This window comes from Gobio gobio, assembly GCF_949357685.1.
Source record: "Gobio gobio genome assembly, chromosome: 2".
NCBI classification, from domain to species: domain Eukaryota; kingdom Metazoa; phylum Chordata; class Actinopteri; order Cypriniformes; family Gobionidae; genus Gobio; species Gobio gobio.
In genome coordinates this window covers 22,696,314-22,708,895 of record NC_137098.1, presented here as the reverse complement: position 1 = coordinate 22,708,895, position 12,582 = coordinate 22,696,314, and the positions used below count along the sequence as shown (strand labels likewise).

Sequence of the window (12,582 nt, the reverse complement as noted above, 5' to 3'; positions counted from 1 at the left end):
AGAAACCCATGCATCTCAAACATGCAGCCCACAAGTCCATAAGGCATAAGGGAGACAATAACACACATTCATCCACACATCATGCAAGAAAAAGACCACATACCCGTGGTCCCTGGTCGCCTTGATCCCCCTATAATAAAAGAGAGAAAAACAGACTGATAGAATATCATTTTGTAATATTGTACACAAATATAGCCAGCAAAAAAAGAGTACCAAAGTAATTTATAACACACTGATAATATCCACATCCTCAAAAATTATTTGAGGTTGAAAATAAAATGACTTATCATAAAATAAACTGTTGTGGAGAGCAGTGAGGAAAATGAGTGAGTGTGAATGGCCAGTAAAAACAATGTTTTAAAGTTTTTGTTCATTTTAACAAAAAAAAATGTGAATATTTTACATTAATTGCAGAATATTTTACAATAATTGCTGCTGTACCATATAGCATACATGAATTACCCATAACAGATCTATACGAGTGGGGCTGGGGAAGGTGGAGGGTTTCTGATAGTAAGTACACACAGGTGCATTCAGTACCTACAACACAGCTCCTCATTTCACACCCACCTTATGTCCTGAATTTCACTTAGATTCACTGATAAATGGATTGAAAGAGTTTTTATACCTATTGAGATATTTTTTCCTGTATTTAAAGTCTCATTTCCACCAAGTGGTATGGTTCAGTGCAGTACAGTTCAGTACGATTCGGGATGCTAAACCCTGATCCGGCTTGTGTTTCCGGCTGCCAACAGCACCCTTACTTGATTGGCGTGGTGTAGCGATCAACGTCATTCTCGAGCGAAGAAGAAAGTGACACAGTACACAACAGTGGAGGACATACAGCAGATCTTGTTCTTGCTTCTCGGCTGTTTGTCACAAGAAGAAGACACGCTTTGTGTGAGCCAAGGCTGTAGACTGCAAGGAAAAACACACCCGAAAGCATGCGCAAGCGACCATTCTCTGTCAACCAATCAACGTTCCACAGTGCGAAAAAAGTGGTATGGTATGGTTCGGAATTAGGGTACCATTCACAACTTCTGACAATGGAAATGGTAAAAATTGCGTACCGTACTGAACTGTACTGAACAGTACTGCTCGGTGGAAACAAACCATAATTAAACCCTATAGCATCTACCTGATGGGAGCAGTTCGTACTCTGAGTGCAGGACATGGGAGGAGTCCGCTATAATCTTCCTAGCCTGTTTAACTATGGTCTTCTCAAAGAGAATTTGGTCTACAAAGTCTATTTAACTTAACTTATATGTTACCAAACCAAGCTACAATTCCATAACGTGACACAATCTCTATCACAGCATGATAAAATAACAAAAACACTCTTTGTATGGTCTTTGTATGGAGTAGAGTTGGTGTTGGATTCTAGTGCATACAGAACTCACATGGACATTCCAAGACAGATCACAGTCAATATGTACACCCAAGAATTTGTAAGAATGAACCTGGGTAATACAAATGTTGTGGACCAGTAATGGAGAACATCCCCTAGATGTGGATCAAAAATAATTTAATCTGTTTTCTTAGTATTTACTATGAGATGATGGTCCTCACACCGTTGTACAAATATTTAACCTCCAAACTATAGCCAGAAATGTCAGTGTCTGTATCCATAAGTCCCAAGATGGACGCAGGCTTTTAATTAAGGACCTATCAGCCTGCACCATCTAGAGTTTCATGACAATACTTTGTATTTATGTCATGACAACTCTTGGAGTGTTTGGCATGTTAATGGATATGTCAATGTTGATATGTTTGGTCTTGGCGGAATAGATCTGCTATGCTGTTGCTGCTGCTGTTGGATATTGCTGCTGCTACTGCTGCTGAGCAGGTACAGGACTTGCTACTGCCAATACATCCACGACATTGTGCTGTGAGCAAGACATGCTGCTGCTTTACAATTAGGGATGGGTACCGACACCCAGTACAATGTAAAAAAAATCCCGGAAAAATTTACGGTAAAAAACCGGCAGCTGTGGTTGCCAGAACTTTACCGTAAAAAATACGGCACACCGTAAAATAAAAATCCCCGTAAAATTTACGGTAAAAAAACGGCAGCTGTGGTTGCCAGAACTTACTGTAAAAAATACAGCAGTAACGTTTTAGGTTTCTAGGGACAGCACCATATAATTTAAAGGTTTATAATGTAATAATTACGGTTTAAAAATTTTTTATTTTACAGTTCAAAACCATATAATTTAAAGGTTTATTATGAAGGTATTTTTGGTGCAAAACAACTGAACACGCGTGTGAGTGGAATTTGTATCTGTAGAGCATATCCATATATGTGTATCAATAAATTTGAAGTCACAGAGAAAAATATTTTAGGAGTTGTAAACTTGTAGATTTTTTTTCTCACCTACAAACACAACACAACAGTTACACCTTCACACATTCTTCACTGCAGGTGCACAAATCCTATTCTACGAATCACACATGAATAAACTCATACGCTCACATTTTTGCTACAGTTGCTGCAGTGAATATGGTGCAAAACGCATTCACACACCTCTATCAAAAATATGAAGTCACAGACAAATTTTGCACATCCGCAAATTAATATGTGAATCCATGCAATGAGAGTTGCACACTTGTAGAATATTTGGTCACAAATGCATTTCTTTTCTTGGATATTTTTCTAACACAATCACAAGTCCAATCACTTCAACTGCTTGAATCTGCTGCTACGAGTCTCAAACGCAGTTTTTTCGCCTTCAAATGACAAGTTCTGCACGCTCTCACTTTTGCACCATATACTACGTGACATGTGGAGCAAAAGTGATTTGTGCATCTGTGAGGCAGCGGTTCAGAGAGCAGAGAATTTCAGCCAATCAGAAGAGCTCTTTTAAACCGGCGGCGCACGACCGTGAACGGGAGAAAAATACATGAGCAATCTCTCCCTAGCAGGCGGAGGCAACTTGTTCGTCCATATAGTAAAACATAGTAGGCTTAGCCACTAGGCTATAATTAATGGATGTATATAGTATAATTAATGCACAATTGTACAATTAATATACAATTCAAGCAAGTAGCCTACAACACCTACATTAACATGTTTAATGGAAACATGAATCAGGATATTAATTATATACATTGCGCGTTGTGAGCTTTTATAAGCACCAAGTTCCCGTACGAATGGAACGGACCAATTATCTGTGCAACATGACTGAAGCCTGGTTCATTTAATTGTGCATGCATGGCGCGCGAATAACCATAAACTCCATAAAAGCTGTAATTGTTTTTAATTACTTGTTACTTATTAATTGTAATTACTCTGAATGTGGATTTTGCAAAAATAAACCCTAAACGGTTCACACTTCAACCCCCCAATTATTATTGATGTAGTCAAAAACTCTCCAACTGCTTTTGTAACCAGAAGCTAGAGCTTAGCTTTGGCTACCAGAAAATAAGGAAAGAACTGGAGATGTGTTTTATTTTATTTCAAATTCTCATGAACTAATCTAAACCTCTTTTCAGCTGTGTTAAGACTTAAAGCAGATTGCCACGTTTCAGTAATGTTTTATATCCTGGTAATGGATACATTTACTTACATCACTGCATTTGTCTGATTAAAGATATCAGGGAAAAATCAAGAGTATTATTTAATCCTGGGCTCCAAAGGGTCGGTCCCTTAAAAAGAGTGCCAGATCAGAGGAGGAGACAGTGGAAGAGGTAATGACAAAACAGGGAAGAAGAAAGCATTAAGTGGAGCAGCCACCTATAGGTGTACTTTTAAAAGTGAGTGGTCAACCACATGGCCATTCATCACCATAGGCACCACCAGCTCTGCAGGAGCCTACTGCAGACAGGAGAGCTCATGTACCCATCAAGGTGTGACAGATATGAACAGGCATGTAAAAAGTAAAGGGCATCAGGCCAAAGAACAGGCACTTCAGTCAACGAGTGGCATAACTTCTATTTGTGCTAGTCATTTATGAACAATAAGTAAAATTGGGGCAGACGGGCCGCTGCTGCAAATATCTGAGTGGCTCCTCCCCTAACAGACACAATCTCACTCCAAACTTTTGATAAAAATTGAGTCCTAGAAAGGTATGTTTTCTCTCTCCCCCCCTGCAATCACTCACTGTTATACATTTGTCTAAGTAGTTTTAATATGTGCACTGGTCGACTAAGATGGTAATCATTGTTTCTTAGTTGGGTTAGCCTTTCTTGTTTCACAAAATGTAAGTTACACTAACACTAGCCTATCTGTACGGTTAAGTTTGCTATCCAATCGTTTCATAATTAAATGATTCGGCCTGCCATAATAAAAACTTATGCACCCATTGTAAGACTAACATGTGAACCATGTTTTTCTTTTCTTTTTTGGTTTGTTTTTGGTGGATGATAACATTTATAGAAATACCATAATAAAGTAAAGGGATATTTTTTGCCCAGTAGGCCTATTTGGAAGCTGCAGTGAGTCACAGAGTAGGTTAATTAACATTTTATAAAGCCTATATGGTATTTCTATAAATGTTATCATCCACCAAAAAACAAACCAAACCAAACCAAAAACGAAAAAAGTAAAGAACAACATGGTACGCATGGTAGTGTTACAATGGGTGCATAAGTTACTTGACCTGTGAAGACCCACCCTGTTCTGTAATTTTTCTAGAAGGTAAAGCTGAAGACAATATAAGGAATACATTGTTTAATATGAGAGTATCTTTAATTATGAGACGATTGGATGGCAAACTTAACGATTACATTTCGTGAAACAAGAAAGGCTAGCTCAACTAAGAAACAATGATCACCAACTTAGCCGACCAGTGCACATATTAAAACTACTTAAACAAATGTATAACGGTGAGTGATTGCATGGGGGGGGAGAAAAAAAAAATACCTTTATTGGTAACGTTACTTGACTTCGCCTGCTAGGGAGAGATTGCTCATGTATTTTTCCCCCGTTCACGGTCGCGCGCCGCCGGTTTAAAAGAGCTCTTCTGATTGGCAGAAATTCTCTGCTCTCTGAACCGCTGCCTCACAGATGCACAAATCACTTTTGCTCCACATGTCACGTAGTATATGGTGCAAAAGTGAGAGCGTGCAGAACTTGTCATTTGAAGGCGAAAAAACTGCGTTTGAGACTCGTAGCAGCAGATTCAAGCAGTTGAAGTGATTGGACTTGTGATTGTGTTAGAAAAATATCCAAGAAAAGAAATGCATTTGTGACCAAATATTCTACAAGTGTGCAACTCTCATTGCATGGATTCACATATTAATTTGCGGATGTGCAAAATTCGTCTGTGACTTCATATTTTTGATAGAGGTGTGTGAATGCGTTTTGCACCATATTCACTGCAGCAACTGTAGCAAAAATGTGAGCATATTAGTTTTTTCATGTGTGATTCGTAGAATAGGATTTGTGCACCTGCAGTGAAGAATGTGTGAAGGTGTAACTGTTGTGTTGTGTTTGTAGGTGAGAAAAAAAATCTACAAGTTTACAACTCCTAAAATATTTTTCTCTGTGACTTCAAATTTATTGATACACATATGTGGATATGCTCTACAGATACAAATTCCACTCGCACGCGTGTTCAGTTGTTTTGCACCAAAAATACCTTCATAGTTTATACTGTAATGATTATTTTTACACTGTAAACAATTTACGGTAAAATACACATTAACTGAAATAATGTTAAATTACCAACCTATTGAAATACTAATATCTGTTATGTACCTTTGATATATACGGACAACCACCAATTAGAGTGGTGATGAGAATCACATGATGAATCAAAGCTAATCACAAGCAGCTTTTAAGAGAATAATACTAATATATAGAAGGTGCTCAGTGTCATTCACACAAACACTAAACACCATCATGGTAAAACTTAAATTTAAAAAATGCAATAAACATTAATTTAACAACATCAGATATAACATAAAACCATAATGTACATAACTGATTAGAAAAAACAAAGAAGAAACATAGTTATTGCAATGAAAATACATCAAATGCGAAGTGTCACGCTGGGAATTCTGGGAATGTCAATTTACGGGTTTTTCACTGTAAATTACACAATGACTTGTTCTTTTTCACTTCCAAAAACTGTAAATTTAACGGTATTTTACTGTAAAATTAAATTAAATGTAAGGTTAGATCTATTGCAGTTATTCACCGTATATAGTATGGATACTTTCTGTTAACCAATTAACTGTTTTTCACCGTAGCATTTTTACAGTAAAATACCGTTAAAATCACAATCATTTTTTACAGTGTATTAAATGAGCCCCGGTACTAAATCATGAAAGACAGATGTATCGTTCGATAAGCTCTGACACTATCAGTTCTGCTGTCGGTACTGGAGACATTAGGAAAATAAAAATTGTATTATTGCTATATAGACATTATCTTGCAAATTTTATATTGCCAGCCGTTTCTATATGCGGTCATATTAAACCATTTGTCTGTGATGCATTTTTGCTATTCGCAACCCAGAAGAGAGTTTCCTCTCATGTGGAACTACAGCACACACAACACTACAGCACACACAACACGAAAGCCCCTGCTTAATGAGTGACGATGGCCGAGAAAACTAAACAAAAGTTTAGTCTGATTACACATTAGGCTGTGTAGGGACTGGACCGATCAAACACGATTTTTACAATTGAATCTCCTTAAGGACCCAGACAGGCTCCGTGATGTCTAGTTTCCCCACTGTGAATTAGCACCCTGGTGCCAATTCATACACTTCAAAGACACTTGGGCTGATTGTTCTCAAATGGGAGAACAACACAACCACAGACATGCAACCCCCTATAGAAATGGAACTCTATCCACTAATTCATAGACAATCTGTTTAATGAATGAACATGCATTTCCCCAGTACATTTCATGTATCATTACTGTCTATATTGTCTTTTCTTATATTGTAGTGCCGGCCAGCCCCACACACATCAAGCCATGTGGACCTTCTTCGACCACAAAGTCTCTTCAAGTTCACCGTCGCTGATTCTCTCAAAACGGAAGGAATCGATTGCAACTGCAACGCCATTGGACCGAACTATCAAGACTCCTTCCTGCGACTGTCCGTGCGGACGCTCTTCAACAGCTCAGGCAAATGCAAGTAACGTACGATATACAAAATCGCTGTGTAGTTAGTTAAAGTTGTTAAAGATTAGTTATGTGTTCGTGTTTTAGTTAAATCAACTTTGTGCACATTTGTACGAGTTGATTCTAGTCTGCTTATACATAAATTGTCACTTTAACAAATCGATCATAGCTACGAGCTAAGAAAGGGTTATTTTCTGTGGCCACAGAAAATATCCTTTCTGAAGAGTTGATACTCAATCAGTACTCAATCAAAAAAAAAGTGTTTGCTGGATGAACAGATTATTTGATTGTAAGATTAATTCAGTTACATGAAGTTAATTCTAACTGAATAATTTTAACAGTACATTTCTGACAATCACAGCTGTTTTAGTTACAATAATTTATAATAATTTTTCTTAATGGTTAAAAAGAGGAATCTGTGATTTGTCTTGACGGTGCATTCAAAGCCTTCACGCAACATGGAAGGAGGCTATGTTGTTCATATAGTTGCTGAAACATCTTCACTGTCTTCCAAGAAAAATACAAAAGCTTGAGCTTTCGATCAAAATGGCATGCTTTGGCTGATCAGGGAATGATTTTATAATATTGGAAGTTCTGAATAATTTCTAGCAGGAACACAACGTATGCACTGTACTGCTGGCTATTCACCGATTCAAAAATGATTCCAGAAACTCTTGAATTTTCCTTATTAACCACAGGAACAATTTACCCAGATCTTCTTGTACATTGACCAAACCGGCATGTGACTCCAAAGTGACTTAGTGAAAGCAACACTGGACAATGGCCATCTGGAGTTTTCCCGGTGGGCCGCTGGACAATGTTGGCTGGCCTGTTGCTACGTAAATATATATGAAGAATGAATTATAAATTACGTAGGCAAGGCTAGGCAAGGCAAGGCAAGTTTATTTGTATAGCCCATTTCATACACAGTGGCAATTCAAAGTGCTTTACACTGAAAGGGAATTAAAATATTCGTAAGTGAATAAAAAAAAAAAATATATATATAGTATAACCCCTATCTGGAGTGGAAGAAAATGGAGAGTCAGGTTTACATTAAAAATATTTGTCAGGTAACTGTGCATTTAAACAGTACCCTTACAGACAAATCTTCTTGGCCTAACTGGAGGGCTATCTCAAAATGTTTTACTCGTCGGAGCAGATCTAAACGGGTCTTCCTCGCACCGGAGGGATCGCTTAAAAATATTTGTCAGGTAACTGTGCATTTAAACATTACCTTTACAGACAAATCTTCCTGGACTGAACAACCAGGGCTATCTCTACTTTGTTTGACCGTCAGAGCAGATCTACGCGGTCTTTCCTCTCAGCACCACCCAGATAGCAACATTGTGTAGGCCCAGATCTGGCCCACATCTGGCACTTGTGGCATACTGATCTGGCCCACATGCTGCGTGTGGACCGCTCCTGTTTGCCAGATCTGTGCCACAAGCAGGCCAGATCAATGCCACATGTGAGCCAAGAGCAAAGAAATAAAACAGAACTGGACCTTATCTGAGCCACAAAATCTGTGTATATTAGATATGGAGTCAGCTCAGCCTTAATAAACCTGTTAACAAGAAGAATCACTGAAGAGAAAAGAGAACAGAAAAAGAGACGAGCAGAAAGACAATAACTACAACTGACTTCAGCCACAGCCTTAGATGAAATCAACTGAAGATAAAAGAAGACATTTAATCTCTGAAGATCTCAGCAGAGGAGGATTAAACAACTCCACAAACAGCATTACCAGCTTCACACATTACTAACCAGACTGACTTTATTTCTGTTATACGACTACAGAAGCTCTTACTGAGAATTAACAGAAGTTTAACAGAATTTCTAATGTGTTTCATCTGAAGTCACCATGACAGTAATCAGTGTTTCCATTAGTTGGGCTCTTTACTCTTATTAAGAGTCTTCTTCTTTTGGCTTCTGCGAATGTGTTGGTAAAACACACTTGAAATAGCAAATGAAGCTAAAGAGAAGTGATATCCGGTGATTATGATCAACTGGTGATGGTTTTATAATGACATTTTATGTATGATTTTGCCTGGTGTTATTTGAGTATAACAAGTGTGTTGTGTTAATAATACATTTGCACTACAAACCCTGTGTACAGAAGCATGAGATCCTGCAGCATTATAATAATCAATTATTAGATTTTAACAAAGCACAAAAAGTTTATATGACCTCAATCAGATACACACAGATATCAAGAATCGCCGTATGAATCTCATCAATGGTGACGCACAAAATAATAGGACATTTCAGCTGCATAATATATTTATGCTGCAATTCATGCTGGGAGTTCTGTACTATGCTGGTACCCAGCATGCATTGCAACAAGCATTTTTGATTGTCACCATTGTTGAGAATCATGTGCTGATTGTTGATGTCTGTGTGTGTCCACGTGTCATCATATGTTAAATTTTTATTTTTGTTCATGTTTGTCAAAATCTTCTAACTGACTGTTAAAACACTGCAAGATCTGATGCTTCTGTAACACAGGGTTCGTATTGAAAATGCATTAATAACATAATTGTTAGAACCTAATGACATCAATGATTTCAAACCAAAAGAGTAAAGAGCCCAACTAATGGAAACACTAATCACCATTACGGTGACTTCAGATTAAACACATTAGAGTTAAACCTCTGATAATTATCAGTAAGAGCTTCTGTAGTCATTTAACAGAAATAAAGTCAGTCTGGTTAGTAATGTATGAAGCTGATAATGCTGTTTGTGGAGTTGTTTAATCCTCCTCTGCTGAGATCTTCAGAGATTTAATGTCTTCTTTTATCTTCAGTTGATTTCATCTAAGGCTGTGGCTGAAGTCAGTTGTAGTTCTTGTGTTTCTGCTCGTCTCTTTTTCTGTTCTCTTCTCTCTTCAGTGATTCTGCTTGTTAACAGGTTTATTAAGGCTGAGATGACTCCACATTTAATCTACAAAGATTTTGTGGCTCAGATAAGGTCCAGTTCTGGTTTATTTCTTTGCTCTTGGCTGACATGTGGCATTGCTCTGGCCTGCTTGTGGCCCAGATCTGGCAAACAGGAGCGGTCCACTCAAGGGCCGTCATTCCACGCAGCATGTGGGCCAGATCAGTATGCCACAAGTGCCAGATGTGGGCCAGATCTGGGCCTACACAATGTTGCTATCTGGGCCCAGGACTAGCCGAGGAAAGGCTGCTCGGTGATTGCCTGGATCTCACAACTCCAAAAACACAAGATTATTTTTTTTAAATAGGCACTCTCTTTATAAATAAACCACAGATTTGAGCTTTAAACAACCACATCTCACCTGAAAAAGTCTTAAAACTACATTTTGTGACACAATAGTACTATTTTTAATTTATGCAGGGTTTCTCATCACGTCACTTTACCACGTGACAGCAGCAAGCAAGCTCCTGATTGGTTAACGCGGCGCGAATTGACGCCGAAGTTCAAATTTTTGAACTCGGGCGTCAAACGCGAATTCGCTTCAAACGAGTGAATGCACAAAAGCACCACTCGCGTGTGTACTGTTCTCATCTGACATTAAACAGCAAGCTAAACTCGTTCCTTCAAAAAGTTTTCCTCCAATGAACAGGCGGTGTGTTGTACTTGGCAGGTAATTTTAAGGAAGAAAAGGTAAAACTGAAATAACAAACACAAAGTACAGATAAGTAAACAAAAAATGTAATCAGCACAACAAATAAATTACTCCTAAATAGGGTCTTAAGTTATTAAATTAAATATACTCACTGACGATGCCCCATGAACAAATAAAAGATGGATGGAAAGAGATGGCATTAACTACAACATGTGCTTCTTCAACATGACCGCAACTGCAGCACAACAGGAAATGCTCTCACCCACATGAAATCTAAATTACAAAATAAAAGACACCCCTTCAAAATAAAGGCATTCCACATTAAACAGTCTCTTGCAACTTTCTTCATTACACCACAGCGTGTAACATTGAAATCACTTGCGCCAGACGCTCTTTTCGCGTTTGGTGTGTACGCAGCATTAGAGTTAATTCACAACACTTTGTTGTGCCACAAACGGGATTTTGGATGATGTCATAGGCATGAACCAATCACTGAATAGATATCCTTATTTAAGAATATTCTCAGATAAATTCACATTGAATGGTGAAATTCCTAAGAGGAGTATACATTCAGCACACATTTGACAATAAAGAATTTTCAAGACAATAAAATGTAATATACACATTTGTTTGAAATGAAAGATAAACACGTTTTCCACCATGTCTTAATTAAAAAATTTAAACTGGTGTGCTGTTAACTGACCTGCCTATATATATAGCCTAGATTTTTTGATAAAATCAGCCACCATGGATTCCAAAAGAAAACCGAACTGGCGGGAGGAAGAAGCGCTACTGCTTGCTGAATTAATTGAACAGCGTAATGTTATAAAAGGCAAGTTCAGCCCAACATTATCCAGCACTGACAAAGATGATGCCTGCTCTGTCCAAACGATACCGTTTGCTTAACTGCGCATTGTCAAACATTTCAAAAACATTCTTCCTCTACTAAAAAGATTTGCGATCTCCTCAGTGCCATAACAAGCCCCTACTGGCAACTCCTAACCACTTGAGAGACCTCTCGAACTGTCTTAAATAACTGGGAGAGTAAGAGTGATTCTTAGCTTTAAGAAATTTGATAACCTGCTTTTATACTTAAGTTTGAAAGTAGGAGTACATTTCATGAATTCCCAGCACTTAAGACTAAAATGGCACTTTTTAGAAGCTTGATAAATACGGGCCCAGGGCCGACACAATGTTGCTATCTGGGACATGATCCTTCAGAAATCATTCTAATATGCTGTATTTTTCATAAAAATAGTCTAGGACCAATATCATTTTTAAACTCTTTCCCACAATTGGAGCTCTATTCCATAAAATGACAGATGTCAAGCTCCTGAAAAGACAAATACAAAGTACTGTCATACAACTCTAGGGGCCCTATTTTAACGATCTGAAACGCAAGTGTCAAAACGCGAAGCGCAAGTAACTTTGTTGCTATTTTCCCGGCGGGATAAATGGCTCTTGCGCCCGGCGCAAATCTAAAATGGGTTGGTCTGAAGTAGCTTCATTATTCATAGGTGTGGTTTGGGCGTAACGTGAATAAACCAATCCGAGCGTCATCCAACATTCCCTTTAAAAGCAGGTGCGCAAGTTCCATTATGGATTGCTATTATTATGGCGTATTTACCAGGCGCACGCCAGGAGCGGTTCACAGCCGAGGAGACTGATGTTCTTTTAAGAGCAGTGAAAGACAGAGAAGTGAAGTTGTAATGTTGTACATTATGGTAAAGGTGATTTCACAGTCTTTTTTTTTTCAGTCTTTCAGTTTTTTCAGTTTTTCAGTCGATTTTTGTTCCTGGTTCTTGACGGACAAACCAATTTGTTAGATGTCCTTATATACATATATGTCTTGCCACTATTGGGCAAACAGGTCTTATCCTTAATTATTACAATTAGCCTGAATCATTTGTAAGCTAGATTT

At 38.1% G+C, this 12,582-nt stretch overlaps 1 protein-coding gene across 1 annotated transcript in view; it reads right to left on the bottom strand.

The window, feature by feature from the left end:
- The window catches only part of col25a1 (collagen type XXV alpha 1 chain), a gene marked incomplete at its 3' end in the record, with an annotated part of 823,527 nt that overhangs the window by 268,950 nt on the left and 541,995 nt on the right, over positions 1–12,582 (bottom strand). The window contains exon 6 of the mRNA XM_079803471.1: positions 104–130. Coding sequence (XP_079659597.1) covers positions 104–130 — 27 coding nt within the window. The remainder of the gene's footprint in view (positions 1–103; positions 131–12,582) is intronic.